The following is a 17,348-nucleotide window of genomic DNA, read 5'->3' on the forward strand; positions in this document are numbered from 1 at the left end:
TGCGTTAGAGATGAGAAGTCTGCAGACCCAGAATAATGAAGAAAGAGTTCAGGATGGAGACGGGCCCAAGAGCTGGGGTTGGCAAAGGCAAGCAGAAAGGAGTCAGACAGTGCAGGGTGTGAAGATACAAATGAGGGGCTCTGCCTGAAGTCACAAGCTGACATGGTCCCCACAGGTGGTGGGGATCAGAGAGGAGCCCTGCAGTACTGCTGAGCATGTGTGTGAAGTGGGGTGAACATTACAGGGGAATAGAAGCTGCTCTTTCCTTTCCACTTCCTGTCAGCATGTTGAGGTCAGCCAGTCTCTTGAGGAAGCAGCTGTATCCAAAAGACAGGAGCAGTCCTATTAGCTGGGCTGGAGGAAAAGCAAACCGGGAATGATGGAGAAGTCGGACAGCTGCGTGGGGGGCAGTGCACAAGTATCCTGGATTAGATTTCCAGCTCTGGGGAGGGTATGTCCAGGGGACTGGACGCTACTCTGTCTGAACAGAGAGGTCCAGTAGCTCTCATTTGTGAGGCAGTGAGCAAAAGGACTGATGCTCCAGTTTCAGGGGCTTGGAGCCAAAGCTGGAGAGGATTATTGAAGTCATGAACCATTAGGGCAGCTGCGGAAGACACCTCTAAATTCTCCATCACTTGCCCTTTTTAAATAGATGTGATGCCCCTCACTCCCAATGCATCTCCCTCCCCTACATCCTTGCTGGCATTTTAGGAATGGGGATTTTTCTGGCTTGTGTTAAGTAGGTGAGCAGACTCAAAGAATCTAGTGATTGTCTTCCGGCCCTGAAACCTGTAAAGATCCCACCAAGCCAACTGCTGGTGTGAAGACATGGCTGAAGCCACAGTGCTCTGTGGGATGAAATACCAGATTCTGCAGTTCCCCCTATGGAGATATGGATACCACACATCTGACAGAACTTGGGGGGCAGATCCAGGATAAAGCAAGGTGCAATGGAAGGGGGCCAGTATCCTGTACTGACAACTGAATGCAAAGCCTGGTGGGATGCCTTTCAGAAGTGGGGTGTTGATGTAGATGGTGCATCCTGTGTGGGAGAGAAAAGGAGGGTGGAACCAGGTCTTTCAAAGTATCTTGCTAAGCCGGTGCAATACAGTGTGTGATGGTAATGCTTTGGGTCTGGTTCTAAGGAAGCACCATGGGAGACACTAACCTGACATCCTCACCAACAGCACATTGGGTCCCAGTTGCTTTGTCAGAGTCCGTTAGGGGCTGTCAAGCAGGTGCAGTTCTTCCCATCCTGTCTGCTGCTCTCCCTTCCTTCCCTGGTCACTTCCATTCCCTCTCCTGTCTCCTCTATTTACCCTTGGGGTAGTTCACTGCTCCTCCCCCTGCAGGTGCTTTCTGCATCTGCCCATAAAGTGGCCTTCCCATGGGGGCTCCATCAAACTGAGACACAGGCATTCTTGTAGATACTGGTGCTGGCTGCCTGCAGTTGTTGCCAGATGCATAAGGGCTGTCTTGTCATGGAGGGAGGAAGTGATGCTGGCTTTCCAGAAGAGGCTGGCATGGAAGGGGGATGTGATAAGTCACATAAAGGCTCCAGCTGGTAAGGACAGGGAGAAACTGGTCAGGAGGGGGGTGGGAGAAAGGAGTAACTAGGAATGAGAGCACAGAAGAGTGGCCTTTACAGGAGTGACTGGCTGCTAGGGAGCTGTGAAATCAACTGCAGGGAAAGAAGGACCCATCACAAGAGACCCTGACATTTGATTGCACCGAGCACTGATGCCTCCTTCATGATAGGAACAATCCGGCTCTGGTCCTGCCATTCCCCTTTCATCCTGGCTCCAAGCAGTCTGAGGGGTCTGTTTCGAAAGGCCAGGGCTGGAGTGAGTTCCTGCAGTTTTGGTCTCCAGAATGTTTCTATTTTAAACAAAAGTTTCTAGCTCTTATGATTGGAAGCAGAACCTCGTGAAAGTGACTTGAGTTGTAATTGCTGCCAAACTGCCTGCCTGCATGTGCAGGGAGCCTGAGAGCGCAGCAATGAGGTGTGAACTTGCAGTGCATTTCACCTGAGGCCCAAGTGGCTCAGTCACCCTCTGTGGGAAAAACAACGTTCCCCTAAGAAGTCCCCCAGTTCAGCATTCCAACCTGGAGTCCCTGGTTCTCTACATTAGCGGCTGGTGTTTTGCTTCCCATCTCCCTGCCCTGCTAGGACCTCCCTGCCCCTATTGCCCAGCTGCTCCCTGAAGAGTCAGCTAGATTCCAGCATGTGCTCCATGAAGCAGCAGTCAGAGCTGAGGTCTGGCATGAAGCCAGGGCACAGGGTGGCCCAGATGCCATGGCTGCCTGGAGAACAGCACAGTTACTGCAGTGTACACAGCTGAGGAGATGAGCCCCTGGAGCTGGTCCTACAGTCACCGTTCTGGACACTGGGTGGGAAGGAGGCTCAGAGCTCAGTGCCTCAACAGCAGAAGAGGCCAGGTCGGGCCTGGGGAGGGGAGCTGACCTCCTCCAATGCACAGAAAAACGCCTCCACCACAAATACATCTCCCATCTCCCCTCTACCCTGGCATTACAAGAAAGGGGACTTTAAGTGGGATGGTTCTTGGCAATAGTTAATTGCTGTGGGATTTAGTTCCATTGTATTATTGCGTACATGGGGCCTGGCTTGCAATCCCTTTCTTCCCCTCCCCTGGCCCCCAGCCCACCTCCACTTCACGTTGCCCAGCTTGCTTCAGAGAAGGTAATTATCAGGGTAGGTCTTTACCTCTCTAAGGTATGGTGGGTACCATGGCAACAGGTGCCTCAAAAATACCAGAGCCGTGCTGGCTTTCTAATACAGGTCACTGCTTCTCAAATGCCCCCTGGTAACTTTGGGCTCTGATATGACCAGCTCTCCCTCATCCAGCCTGGTAGGACTGGTTCAGTACCCTAGGGGAAATCCAGGGGATGGTGACTCCAAGACTTCCCTGTAGCCAGCGCTGCCGACAGCTGCAGGATTGCTGTTGTCCTTCCTAGCACATACAAAGCAGAGGCCCTGAGCATGCCTAGTGACACGTTACAATCTCATGGCACTTTTCTAAGTGGGGCGAGTTAGTCGGGGTGTCCTAGCCAGATTTCAACTCAGGCACATGCCCTTGTAATTAGCTGAATTTAGGCTCATCCTTCTCTTCGCACCCTAAGCCCTGGCATGGTGCACCAGGGAATTGTAACAATGTGCCACACTCAAGGTGGGAAGTTCCAGGCTGTGAATTACCTGATCAACAGCCATAGCATGGCACAGGCTGTTGGTGGTGCTGGCAATCAGTGTCTTTCACCTGCTCTAATAAGTCTCGTCTTACAGGCTCCAGTGCCCTCTCCTCTGCAAACGGGGAGGTACACTAGTGTGTCTATCAGCGCCTCAAACCTCCCAGGCCGCTGGACTATGGGTCAGTGCCCTTTGCGAGCATCCAGCAAGGGCAGAGCTGGGTTTGGGTACAAGGTAGTGGATGCCAAGAGTCAAACACTTATCACATTCATTCTCTGCCACAAACTGGTTCAGAGCGGTGTCTTTGCGTGCCAACTTGAGCCCCCTGCTTTCAGCTGGCACTAGCTATTTGGTGTCCCAGGGTATGCGTTGTAGATGATGGGGTGTATGAGCTTGTCTCCTCTGCCCTGGGCGGTGCCCCAGAGCAAAGCTGGCATTAGACAGCCCACGCTCGGGCACATTTCTGAGCTGTCTTGGCCTCTGAGATCATTGGACGAGACCAAGTTGCTATCAGTGGCAGATCCATTCTCCATTGGGGAGAGGGTGAGTGCCAACCCACAAGGGGAGTTAAAGCCAACAGAGCTCCAGTCACATGTCAATTCTTCAGCATGAGATGATGCAGCTCCTGCAAGTTCCCAAGTGGGAGAGACATAGGAAGAAAATCTACACGCACTGGGAGAGAGGGGACAGCCTTGCACTGCAGGGTGGGAACAGCAAGGGACAGTCATATTAAACCCTACACGGGGGCAGCAGCTGGCAGCCAAGCTCTGCTCCCACAACAGCCCTGGTGAGGCTGAGCATGTCTCGCACATTGTGCCAAAAGAACACATTTCAAGTGTGTTGGGCTGAACTGATGCTGGGCCCAGCTTGGCCCTTATGTTCGTTTTTACCTAGATGAGCCAGATGACAGGGATGACTGCCCCCAATGCCTTCGTCATGCCACGACAGCAGGGGGTGTAGGGCGACTGATTGCTCTCTTCCCCTGCACCCCCCTCTCTCCTGCTGGGCTGACAGGTTTGTTTTAAAGAGCCAGGCTTCCTTTTATTGCTTCCCCTATCAGATTGCAGCCAGGCTGTAGAGGGTTATTTTTAGAAATCTGCCTTCTAAAAATAGCCCAGATCTGTTTAGAATTGCGTCACAAGAGGTAATTTTATCCTGTTTGGCCTGGCTTGGGCCCCCCCACCATTCGCCCCAGGAAGGGGGCTACAAAAGGAGGGCCAGTGCAGGAGGGGTCAGGAGGTTCAGACTGAGCCAGAGGGGAAAGAGGTAAGAGGTGCTTTGCCCCATTCATACATCCCATGAGTCAGGCTCTGAGACCCAGTTACATGTGCAGAGACCCTGCCTCTGCTCATCCCATGGGATCATGCCAGAACCTAGGCCTCTCTCTTCACCCATGGGGAGCTCGTGTGCCAGTGACTCCCTAACAGCATGGCCAAGTCTGGGCCAGCTTTTGTGGGGGGGGAACGTCTCCTGCTGTTGCCCCCTTCCATCTGAGAGACGGGTTTAGGGAAAGGAACCAAAAAATGGCTGCTCCTTACCCGCAACAGCATCACGTCTGCTGCTCGCCCCAGTGCTGTTCTCCAAAGGCAACAGACTGTCCCCAAGCCCTACCCCTCTGATGTGCCCATGTCTTCATGCAGGCCAGGACAATGACCATCTTCTGTGACCACTGCAGCAGGCCGCTGAGGAAGGAGATGAGCCACCCACGAGGGAAGCGTGGGATACAGGCCAGTGCACCAAAGCCATTCAGGTTAGATACCATTCTGCTCCCTCTTCTCTCCATGGCTGGGGCTGGGCATGTTGTATCATTATATGCTGCAGGTCCAGATGTTGGTGCTCTTTTCTGCACTCTCTGACCCTCTAGAATCAAAGGGTGTCACCGTGGGCCAGCTGCCTCCTCCCTGCCCTGCTCCTTAGCCCCCCTGAGACAGGGGGACATGAGTGAAGGGCTGGAGAGAGTTTGGGGCTATGAAATGAGGCCCTGACTGTATCTCAGCTTGTGTAGCTGAGAACTAGGGTGTTGGCAGTTAGGCAAAGGAGGGTTTAGAATGAGCAGCAAGGGGTCTCTAGAGACAAATAGGAGCCATGGACTGGAGATTGGCTCTCCATGGGTTAAAGGACATTAGTTTTGTGACTGGTCCCAGCGTCCTCCACCTTCAGTGTCTTTAGGGAGGTCTGGTAGCTTGGTCTCTTTTCCCAGGTTGCAGACGGCTCTTTCTCATTTCTGTCACACCCACATGGAGAGGGAAGAACTATCGAACTATTTATGACACAGGTCCTGTGGCAGCACAGGGCTCTTTCTATTCCTAGAACAATGCCAGCTTCATTGTATGCTGGGGATGAGGGACACAATTCCCTCCAATCTCCTGCTTGCTTCTCCAGGATATTGTGCCAACTGTATTGTCCCTCTGTGTTCAGCTGTAGCCATACAGGTTTGACCAGAGAGCATCTCTGCAAGCTGGTTTCCCCTGAACCACACTCCTCTTTGGACAGGACTACAGTAGAAGCTTTTGCTAGCTCACCAGTGGTGCTTAGGGGTCGGATTTTTTGTGGCAACATTTTTAAGCTGGGCAAAGCCCTGGTGAGACACAGTAGCATAAAACTCCTTTGACTGGGATATCTCACTTTACTTTGTGAACTGGACGAGGCTATGTGGCAAAAACCTTTTGCCAAGAGACGTTAGGACAGTATGCCAGGAACAGTGATATAACAGCAAACTTTTTCTGATACAGATTAGGGTTAGCACTTTTCTCCATTGAGCGAGAGGTGGTGTAGGGATCTGAATCATGAGGCAAACTGGCCTGCACTGAGTATACCTAAATTGTACTGGGGCCAGGTACTCAGTGGGTGTCCCAGTGAATGGGAGTCCATAGTTCATAACAATGTTCCAGGGCTCAGACTGTTCAAATGTTTTTGTAAAGCAACTGCTTTTTCTGCTGCAGCAGAACTACACAGATCTGAGGACATGAGCTGAAATGCACAGCAAGGCATATGTGCTGCAAGGGCGACTGCATTACATGCCCCATTAGTGATGTGGTGATATGGTTGGAGCCCAATATTCTGCAGGAAGATAAAGTCATGCCTAAGGGCATATGCTGTGCCAGCAGTGCAGGCAACATTGTGTGCCCAGAGAGCAGGGAACTTGCAGAAAAGCTCCCAGGAGTGGCTGCTGCCCTTCCTGCTTTTACTGGTTCAGACCCTTTGCCTCTGAGCTCTCATTTCCTTGAGCCTGCTTTCCCTGCCTCCTGTTCTATCTGGAGCCTTCATGTGGTTCTAAGACTGTGTGTGGCTGGGGTGCCACCTCGTGGCCACTTGTGACAGCGCCCACCTCTGGGAAGGTGATAGGCTCAGGGGGACATGCTCTGGAAAGGTCCATGGTACTTGCCTATCATCAAGTGACTTCTCATAATTTGCTCTGCATTAAATGCAAAAAAAATCAGAGTTGTTGCATTAAAAGTTCTGAGTTGGTAGAAGCCTGGAACCAGAGTTGGTTACAACAGAAGAGATCCCTTGTGCAACCTGATGCTTTGTCCTGTTATCTGCCCTGAGCTAAAGCTTACAGTTGCCATGGGAACAATGGCTTAGAATTCCCTGTCTTGTGTGCATATCAGGTACTCAGAATGTGGGATTGTGTGTTTTATCTGGAATGTCCAAGTCCAACATGGTGCAGATGTCCCCATCACTTGATGGCTTTTTATGGATGTCATGTAATGGAACTGCTACAATTTTCCTCTCCAGGGCTACGTCTACACGTGCAGCCAACATCGAAATAGCTTATTTCGATGTTGCGACATCGAAATAGTCTATTTCGATGAATAACGTCTACACGTCCTCCAGGGCCAGCAACGTCGATGTTCAACTTCGACGTTGCTCAGCCCAACATCGAAATAGGTGCAGCGAGGGAACGTCTACACGTCAAAGTAGCACACATCGAAATAGGGATGCCAGGCACAGCTGCAGACAGGGTCACAGGGTGGACTCAACAGCAAGCCGCTCCCTTAAAGGGCCCCTCCCAGACACAGTTGCACTAAACAACACAAGATCCACAGAGCTGACAACTGGTTGCAGACCCTGTGCCTGCAGCATAGATCCCCAGCTGCCGCAGAAGCAGCCAGAAGCCCTGGGCTAAGGGCTGCTGCCCACGGTGACCATAGAGCCCCGCAGGGGCTGGAGAGAGAGCATCTCTCAACCCCCCAGCTGATGGCCGCCATGGAGGACCCAGCAATTTCGACATTGCGGGACGCGGATCGTCTACACGGTCCCTACTTCGACGTTCAACGTCGAAGTAGGGCGCTATTCCTATCTCCTCATGAGGTTAGCGACTTCGATGTCTCGCCGCCTAACGTCGAAGTTAACTTCGAAATAGCGCCTGACGCGTGTAGACGCGACGGGCGCTATTTCGAAGTTGGTGCCGCTACTTCGAAGTAGCGTGCACGTGTAGACGCAGCTCAGGTACAGTAACATCTGCTATGGGAAACAAATGAATTGCACCTTTTCCCTTCCCCAGGTCAACAAAGGGTGCCTCTAAGGCTCGTCGGGATCAGATCAATGCTGAGCTGCAGACCCTGCGCTCCCTGCTGCCCATCTCAGCACAGGACAAGGAGCGAATCTCATACCTACACACCATGGCTTTGGTCTGTCTCCACATCCGTGGGGCAAAAATCTTCCCTTCAGGTAAACAGCCAACCCTGCTGCTATCCTATTCACAGCCAGGCAGAAATAGCTCCAGCTGATGAGTTCCTGCACCCCAAGCTGGTTGCAGACCTGATCTCTAGCTCCCAAAGTCTCCCGCTTCATTACATCTCATACCTGCTTCACACAGGCAGAGCTGTACTGTGCCTAACAACTTTTGCCCCTATCATACTCTGGACATGGAGATTGCTCCCACAAATGATGGCACACACCTTACCAAACATCTTTCTGGTTCCCACGTCCTGCTCCCCAAGGGCTGTGGTTGCAGTCATCACCTCACTGCAGAGCAAGCAAGATGACAGGGCCCCGTGCTCTGGCACCACTGTACCAAGCATAGCACATTCAGTTCTGACCCCTGCCCTTCCTGAAAAGTTCCCTGTGTGAGAGTGGCTTTCTTCAGACAAGTGCAGCAAAAGCCCAGGGGTAACAGCCACAAGCATTGCAAGGCTGTAAATGTTAGGAAAGGTAGGTGGAATGTCAGGAAAGGTTTCTGAAGCCTGAGGGGGTCTGACCGCTGACAGCAGCCTCATGGGAAGTGGAGGCACTCAGGAGAGTCACACCATCAGCAGTGCTTCCATCACCGTCATTCTTGTTACCTGTACTTCCCTGTTTGTGTTAAACCCACTCTTTGTGTTGTTAGGGCAGGGACTGCATCTGACTCTGAGTACATGTTCAGTACCGAGGCCTACAAGGCGCTGACGCTGACTGGAGCCTCTGGGCATAACTGTAGTGGAAAGTGACACAACTCTGGCAAAAGGCCTGAAGGGAATGGAGCTCCCTTGCCAACCCCAGCAGACGGCACCTTTCTCTTGGCGCGTTGATGTTCTTGCCCCTCTCACTCAGGAGCAGCTGTAGAAGTTCTTTCTTGCTCTTTTGGTTTTTCAGACTCATCTGAATGTGCTCCTGCAACGACACATCTGGAACTGCTGTCCTCACTGCCAGGGTTCATTATTGCTCTCTCTGCAGATGGTAAACTGGCCTACATCTCTGAGAACGTGGCCCATCTGCTGGGCTTCTCTGTGGTAAGCTCACATTGCTGCAGGTAGAAGGCCCCAGCCCACTCTGTTCTCACTCCCCAGAGCTACAGCCTGTGGGGGTGGCTGCTCCTGTTACAAGCTGATACTGTTCACGTGCAGTGCCACACCACATACCAGGACACCACAACTGGTGTGGCTTTTATCATGGGCTGACTTAGGTGGGTGAGAACCCAGGCCAGGCCTAGCCACGATGATTGCTAACTGACTCACAGCACAGTTATGCTGACAGGGACAATCCACATAGTTACAGGTGCTAGGCACCCATGGCTCTGCTCTCTCTCCATCTGGGCTCTGTTGCCTGCCCCAGCTCTCATCCCCGTCATCCTTGCAAGCTGCAAATGGCTAAAGCCAAGGACTTTGATAGCAGGCATTTTTGCTTATGAACATGCATTGATGGGGCACCTTTGTCTGCTGCATAGGTGTGGTGACTGCTCCTGAGCTTCTACTCAGCTGCTATCAGGCTTTCTTTATACATTCAGCTGATCTATTTGCACTGATTTCTGCATGGCTCCCTAGTTTTAATACTAGGAGTGGGAGATGAAGGTGAGGTAAGGAATGAATGAGTTAAAGGCTATGCACGTGAACTCAGCAGTCATTCACTCCTCTCTCATTCATAAAGGAAATACCTGTCTCATCTCTTCTCCCTGTTCCATTTCTCAAGGTCAGCTGCAGTTGTCTCTCACCTGTGTTGGTTAGAGGACCCTGGTTTTGTTTTTAATGGAAACTTGCTTTGTAGCATATGCATTAGGGACATTGTTAACATTAAACTTTCTCTACTGCTGAAAGTCTGTTTCATGCTCTGATTCTCTCTCACATGAAGTCTTGAAATAGCTTCCCATTGAGATACATTTTTTACAGGGCACATTCAAAAACACACTGCCCCATGGTCTAGTGGCACCAGAATGGAAGAGGGAGACAGGAGCTCTAGAGTTCCAATCTTGACTGTGACATGGTATTGTGGTATTTAGATGCAATGACACATAAATAAGGGCACCAGTCTGTGTCTGTACTACTAAAGTTTCTTTCTGCTCTCCTACCAGGTGGAGCTGCTAGCCCAAGGAGACTCAATCTTTGACCTCCTAGATGGCTCATCACATGAGGCTGTACAGGAGAAGCTACACTCTGCTCAGGAGCAGCCAGGCACTGGTAAGGACAAGCAGGACTCAAAATAGGATATACATGGCATGGATGATAGCTGAGCTCTTTGTGGGGCTCAAGGCAGGAGTGTACATAGGGCTGCATGATGGGCTTAGTCCATGCACCAGCCTGTGCTCTGCTGACCTATGCATAAGAAAAAAGTAACCTTCTGAAGGACAGGCTTTAAAAAGATAAACCAATCCAAATGATTGACACTCACGCTTGGAGATGCTAGACTGAAGGTTGCAGGCACCAAGTACATTTTATCTCCCAAGGATACTGGGGTTTGTCCACCCTTGAACTAGAATCCATTTGGCTTAGTGCAGGGGTCTGCAACCAAAATAGTGAGAAGAGCCATTTTTTCAAATTCAGTTACAAAATCAGTCCTTCAAGAGCTGCAATGCACGTGACTACCAGACAGTCCTTAATGAATAATGTCAAACTGTGCTTTCTATCACCCTTATTTTAAGCACAGTGCACGCACACGCAATGATTTGTACCAGTTAGAAAGCTATTACCCACATCTCCAGGCTTTACCCGCCTCGGCTCCCAAATCTGACCCTTATCCCCAGGCTTTACTCCCCCATCCAGCAAACCCACCTCCCATCCCCAGGCTTAACCCTCCCACCCCGAACTCCAACCTCCTTCCCCCACCCCTACACTTAACCCCTCTGAGCCCCAACTCCCCCCCACCCCAGACCTCAGGCTTAACTTGCCTCAGAGTGCAGTTTTGCAGAGGACACAGCTGCCTCTCTGCACTGTCTCCTCTTCCTTCTTGGTGCAGTTGTGTGGCTCTGGCAGGGGTAGGCTCAGACACCCTCCCCGCAGCTCTCCTGCTGGCTTAGACTTCTGCCCATGTTGGGTGGCTCCCTTCCCAGCCCAGCCAGCTTTCACTTCCAGGCTCCCTTCCACAGCTGACTGCTGAGCAGTTCCAGCTGCCACTGCTTAAACAAACAAACAAAACTAAATTCAGTTGGCTCAACGGTGGGCAACTGAATTTAGATTTTTGTTTAAGCAGCGGCAGCCTCTGGAGCCACAAGAGGAGTCTGTGGTAGCAGCTCTCAGAGTCGCAAGTGGCTCCTTCAAGAGTGGCAGGTTGCTGATCCCTGGCTTAGTGAGTCTATCCCTGTCAATTTGCTTTTAAAATCCTTGCACTTTCACAGAATACCCACATTAAGGGCTGATCTAACCCATTTCAATTGCACTTCCTTTTGGTTACTTAACTCACAATAAAAGTACTCCCTCCATTTAGAGTGCCTTGTTGGTGATTTCAGACCTCTTGTTGGGGTACTTTTCATGGTTGCCTTGGATAATTTTGAAAGGAGGTATCACACTCCCATAAGTCACTGGGAAATGCCCGAGAGACTCCTATATGATCCCTGGGATCAGCACCATTTCTAAACTGCTTTCACATAGAGGTTAGGCTGAATGCACAGCTCACACTCCTACCTAAGGAGGGAGAGGACAGGAATCCCTCCTTTCATGTCTTATCCAAGGTTCATCCCATATGAGCACTCACTGAGTCAGGCAGTGCATCTAGCCTGCACATCACTGAAATGTGTGCTACAATGATGCCTGATTCAGTCTCCTGCTCCAGTGAGTAACTTCTCCAGGAGAGATTGCTAGGGTTTCCACCCCAAGTTCCCCCACTGTGAAGTCAGTATGGTATATTGGGCAGTTTCCTCTCTAGAGGTAGACACAGACCAAGAAGTTTGTCTCATCTATCTAGCAACTGCTCAGTTTCTAGACGATGATGCTGCCAATTTACACAATGACTTTTTGTTGCTGCAGAAATTGTGTTTGTCAGTGAAATGCGCACATCCAGGTCCTTTCGACTGCGATATGGAGGAAACCGGGCTGTGGCTGTGAAGGGCAGATTTCTCACTCTGCATGGGATGACCTCTTCCTCCATCTTAACATTTGTTGGCTTCTGCACGCCTATTGCACAACTGTCCGACTATGGGGGTGGCATTTCTTATGATGCCCCATTCCAGACCCAGCACACCTTGGATATGAAGATCACTGATGTCACAGAGAGGTAAGGGGTGGCTTCTCTTACCATGGTCTTGACTGAATCCCAGGGAGAGCATTAGAGTTCAGATTATACTTGCACTCCAGAGCATTAGCGGTTGCCACAATCCGCTCTTCAGAGTGCTGGAGACCATCTCACGGGGATGCACGCTCCCAGCCCATCACACAAACAAGCACGGCAAGGGCAGACACCCCACACTCCTGCATGCTTCTCCCCTTAACTCACTATCATTGGGGAGAGTTGTCTATTGCTTCTTCCTCCCATCAGAAACAAGAAAAGGAACAAATAATGCCTGTGTCCAAAACATCTGAGAGTGGGCAAGTTTTCCCCACCTCTTTCACTTTATCCTCACATCAGAGAGCCTGTCCTTTCCCCTTAACACACTCTACCTGTTCCTTCCTCAGATGAGAAGCATCTCCAAGAAATGTGTATGTGTTGACTCAAATGCTGTTCCTTTCTGTTCTTCCACAGCGTCATTTACCATCTTGGCTATCGGCGGGAGGAGCTGATTGGTCAGTCTTGGTACAGCCTTCTACACCCTACAGATGTTCCTGCAGCAGCTGCCCAACATGAGAGCCTAAGTGAGTGCCAAGCTCAGACTGGGGACAACTCTGTGTGTGAGATACTTTAGCAGGTTCTGCAAAACAGCAGAGTTTGCCCTTTTCATGTTACAAAAACTAACACAGATCAAATCTTCATGCACCTTCCACTGTGCATGAAGCACTCTGAGCCAGTCAGAAAGGCCACTGCACTTTGCCATTAAATTCTTCTTAAAAAATCCACCTCTGTGATACTAACCAGAAAGAAGCTAAGGAAGGAGCAACTGCCTAGCAAGAGTGGTTGCAAGTGGGAAAAGAGGTCACAGATCAAATGCCTAATAACTCTAAAATCATTGGGTTCTGGGCCAGCAGTTTGCCCTGCTCATAAAATGAGTGTGCGTACTGTGCCTATCTTCACCATACCTAGGCTTGTCTGTGTTCCACTGCCCTAAGCAATAACAACATAACTTGACACATGCTGGTAAGGGCTCATCTCTTAGAGCAAATTAAGCTCCTCATCAAGTAACCAGAAACACTGTCTGTTGGCTCTGTTCTCAGCATTCCCATGCAGTGGGATGACATGAGGCCTGTAATCTTGTCAGGGGAACAGGACGTGGTGTTGCATATTGCCACCTGTGTGTACTGCCGTGTGTAGTGCTGTATATTGTCATCATTGGATTGATGGACTACCATATTACTTAGTGCTGTGTACCAGTCACTGTGTGTTTGTGATTTCAGTATGTGACACACAGAAGTGCAATCAACACTTAATAGTTCGCCTGCTCTGCAAGGACCTGAGCTGGTCATGGATGCAAATAATAGCATCAAAGGAATATGAGCGAGGAAGCGAGATCATCAGCTGCAACAACTTCTGCCTCAGGTACAGCCTCTAGTCCTGCCTAAGCTGTTCCCGAAGGAGATACTGCCAGCCACCCATTTGATTAAGGCTCAGTGTGCTGGACACTTAATAGAACATAGAGCAGAACCAAAACTTGCCTTATAGAGCCTGCAAATTGAGCATGATGAGGGCAGTGGAAATCAGATTAACGTCATTGTGTCAGACAGAAGATGATCACCAGATACCATTAATTTAATCTTTCTGGTGAGCATGGGATAATGGGAAAAGGGCAAAGGTCAGCTAGGTGGAGGAGAGTTGTGGATGGAGGGCGGAGCACAGGAGCTTGACAGAAATAAGGTTAAACACAGTGGCCACTACAGGCCAAAAATCAGCACCAGTAATGTTGTTTTGACATTGCGGTCCTTATAGTGATGGCTGCCAGCTAGAGGGGTTTCTGAGGGCAGAGGTCATTAACTTGTCCTGGAAGCTCCTCTTGTCTGGGTAAACTTTTGGGAAGCTGATGCTATGCCACCAGAATCCTGGAGGGACAGACTCTGTATCCACAGGGATTGGTGCTTCACCAAGAGGTGGGTGTTTAAGACTTCTGACCCACATGGCCATAGGACCTTGCTGACCCCCTTCAGGCTGCTTTTAAATACGGAGGTCTCTTCCATTGCTTGTTTCAGTCTGACACTTTTTTTTTTTTTTTTTTTTTTTTGTTATTTACAGTGAGCAAGAAGCTCAGTATCTCCAGGGCCAGAATCCATGGCACAAAGCCATCTCAGCAGTAGCCCTGAGTCCAAGACAATATGCCAGAGAAAAAGAGCACAAAACTCTGCCAAGAATACTAAATTCCTTTCCACAAGAGACAGCAATACATAACCAGGCACCATTCAACTGTAGTCCCTGCCAGCTCCCTAATGGCCAGCAAGAGGAGATGCTGCCAGCTTCCCTACAACTGCCATCCATCTCCTCTTTCCCTACTCCCATTTTGGGGGCTGGGTTACCTTCCCAGGAGGCTGGGGACCCTATCCTACCTGCTGAGCAGAAGCATCTGTCCTGCCCCTTCAGTGTTTACAAGTCACTTTGCGGACATCCCTTTTCCAATCCTTGTGTACTCTGTTCCCCAGAGGTTCCCTTTTCTCCTGGTAGCAGCCCTTCTATTGATGCTTGTCCAGTTCCTGTAGGAGGGAAGTCCCCAGGCATGCCCCCAGCAGCGTACCAGTCCTCTGAGACAGAGAAATGGGCCATAAGTGTGCTGGCTGAGCAGATCCATTCCCTAGCTGAAAGTCTATCTCAGTACACAAAGCAAGTGCAACCAGAGACTCCAAATGTCTCACTGTGGTCTGAGCAACCCACCAACAGCCAGTTGGGGTCAGGACAGGACTGGGGCAACTCCGGAACAGTAACTTTCGCAGCAGAACCTTGTTTAGATGGAGACATCATTACCAGTATCTTACGCAATCTGCTAGAAACGGGAGGCCCGAATTCACCCACCCCTGGAGTGGGGTCATCACCCAATCTCTTGCCTTTCGACTCCGAGCCACAGAGCCCTCCATTCCAGTTACCCACGTCTCCAGCAGCCACCTGTCCAGATCAGTCGCTCTCCCTCCAGCCTCTGACTACCTGTTTGTCATTTGAGTCTTGCACATCAGACGCCCTATGGGACGGGGATACCGGTGCGAGACAGCCCGCTGCACCGCACCGAAATGAGGAGGCCTCGGGCTGAGTTTCAGTGCGCCCGATGGCAGCCGACTTCCACGGCCTCCCCCGCCCTCCCCTTGCTTTGCGCGCGCACCTGCTTCTGCACCGTCTCCCAGAAGCAGCGCGGGCTGCGGGAGGCCTCCGCCACCTCAGCGTCCGTCAGTCCCTCCCTGCACTCCGTGGACGCGGCTGAAGAGAGGAAAACACCCGCAGCCCTCAGCTCTGCCCCACGGAGAGCAGCCCGGGGAAGGGCGCAGCAACAGCTCCGCGGCCCCACTGCCGGCACACGCGGTGCCCAACGGGGCAGCACCTCAGGGAACCGGCCGGGGGGGGGCTACATTCCCACCCGCGGCTGCGGCTCTGAGCTGCACCACGAGGCCTGGGGCAGCGACGGACCCTCTCCGCCCTGGGGCTGGGCATCCTCGGGCCGCCCCACAGGCTTCGGCCATCGCCCCGGGCAGGGGAGGAGCCCACCTCGGCCTGGCTGCCCGCCGGGCCCCGGCTGCGAATAAAGCCCGAGCTCCTGGCTCCGCGTCCGGCTCTGTCTGAGGGGAGGGACGCGCCGCGCCGCGCCGCGCCGCGCACCTAAGCGCCGCCCCCTCGCGCCTTTCCCGCCCAAACGTGGCGCCGCGCGCCTAAGCCCCTCCCCCGCGCATGCGCACAGCTGCCTGGCTCTCGGCGCTCTGTGACGCGCGAGGCTGGGGCCGGTTGCCGGGGGGCGAGGCGGGGCCTGGTCCTGCCGCGTGGAGCCTCGCTAGCGTGCGGGGCGGCCGGGCGCCTCCGCGGTGAGTTTGGGCCGGCTGGGAGGAGCCCCGGGCTGCAGGCGCGCGCCGGGAGCGGGAGGAGGTCGGCGGGCTCCTGTCCCGGGGCGGGGGGGGGGACGACACACGCGACAGCCCCGGGTTTGCCCGGGATTGGGGGTGCCCAGAACGGCTCCAGACAAAGCCCTAGGACGGACCCAGGCGCTGCGCCCCGGGCTGCTGCGGGGATAGCAGGGGCCTGGCACGGGCAGCAGCGAGCGCCACCGCCTCTTCCCGGCCGCAGGCCCCCTCGGCCGCGCGTCGCCCCGCTCTGCCCTATGGACGGGGCAGCTCGGAGGGGGTAAAGCCAAACGTTGGTGGCGCCCGGCCCATGTTTCTGCGTGCGGGCGCCGCAGGGCCATGGAGCCCGCCCGCTGTGGGTGTGGGTGACTGGGCGCGGCAGTGCCCCTCGTGCATCTTGTGCTCATCCCTGGAGGCAGCCAGACCTCCTGCAGGAGCATCCCAAAGGGACACGTCTGGCAGGCGCCCAAGGCAGGCGTGGGGTCTGTGGTACACTCCGCCTGTCAGACAAGGGCGGGAGATATTGTTTGTATTGACTTGGTCCATGAAATAAATGATCTTATCCCACCTTTTCCCTCTCTGGTACTCTGCAAACCGCATGGCTACAACAGCCCTCTGTACAACCGGCTGTTTATTGCAGTTGAAGACCTTGTTGAAGCACTGAAAGCCTCGTGATGCGGCCATACCAAGACAGGTCTGGGAACAGCCTCGGAAAGAAAGTTTCCTCCTTTGGAAAAGGAGGATCCAGAGGCATGCAAGGCAAAAGAAAAGCACCCACCAGAGAGACTGTGGAAGAAAGCGCTGAAGACACTGTCCTTGATGCTAAGCTTGTCAGGGCCCTGAGACAGCCACTGGAAAGTTCAAGTGGCAAAGCAGGCATTTCTGGGGAATGTGATCATGATGCTAAAAAGCCAAGGCTCCTGCAAGGAGAGAGTGCCATTGATCAGGGAGCTGTCAGTGAGGACTTTGAGGACAGTGACAGCAATAGCGATTACAGTGATCTAAAAGACTTCTCTGGGGATGACAATGATGATGATGAGACAGATAGTGGAAGCTCTGCCAGTAGTGATGAAGAGCCATGTGCTGGGGACAAAGAGATCTCAGAAAACAAAACTGTTCCAGAGAGTGATATGGAGAGAGGTAAACACTGAAAATAGGAAGTGTTTAATAAACTGTCTTTCAGTTTCACCCATCAGCAGTTCTCAGATCTTCTTTCCATGCTGACTCCTGCTTTTGTCTTTGATACGCACCTGTCGCACAAGTACTGCTACCATGTTTTAGGGCATTCACTCAGCTGTATTTTTGTTTGCACAGTTGCATGTTAACCTGTTTGTGCTTGGCAC

The 17,348-nt window shown here is 52.2% G+C and overlaps 2 protein-coding genes across 3 annotated transcripts in view; both read left to right on the forward strand.

Annotated features, from left to right (window-relative positions):
* The first annotated feature begins 376 nt into the window (after window positions 1-376).
* LOC142010123 (neuronal PAS domain-containing protein 4-like) lies at window positions 377-15,702 on the forward strand. The gene is made up of 9 exons (XM_074988387.1): window positions 377-418; window positions 4,846-4,955; window positions 7,713-7,879; window positions 8,783-8,919; window positions 9,975-10,080; window positions 11,863-12,109; window positions 12,575-12,684; window positions 13,381-13,522; window positions 14,210-15,702. The coding sequence occupies exons 1-9, from the start codon at window positions 377-379 to the stop codon at window positions 15,207-15,209; spliced, it is 2,061 nt and encodes a 686-aa protein (XP_074844488.1). The 3' UTR covers window positions 15,210-15,702.
* Window positions 15,703-15,850: 148 nt separating this feature from the next.
* Window positions 15,851-17,348, forward strand: part of RRP36 (ribosomal RNA processing 36) — a 32,990-nt gene continuing 31,492 nt past the window's right edge. For both annotated transcript variants that reach the window (XM_074989249.1, XM_074989250.1), the window contains exons 1-2: window positions 15,851-15,969; window positions 16,617-17,145. In XM_074989249.1, the coding sequence (XP_074845350.1) occupies window positions 16,680-17,145 (466 nt within the window). In that variant the 5' untranslated portion in view covers window positions 15,851-15,969; window positions 16,617-16,679. The remainder of the gene's footprint in view (window positions 15,970-16,616; window positions 17,146-17,348) is intronic.

Source organism: Carettochelys insculpta, chromosome 3 (assembly GCF_033958435.1).
Source record: "Carettochelys insculpta isolate YL-2023 chromosome 3, ASM3395843v1, whole genome shotgun sequence".
Taxonomy (NCBI): domain Eukaryota; kingdom Metazoa; phylum Chordata; order Testudines; family Carettochelyidae; genus Carettochelys; species Carettochelys insculpta.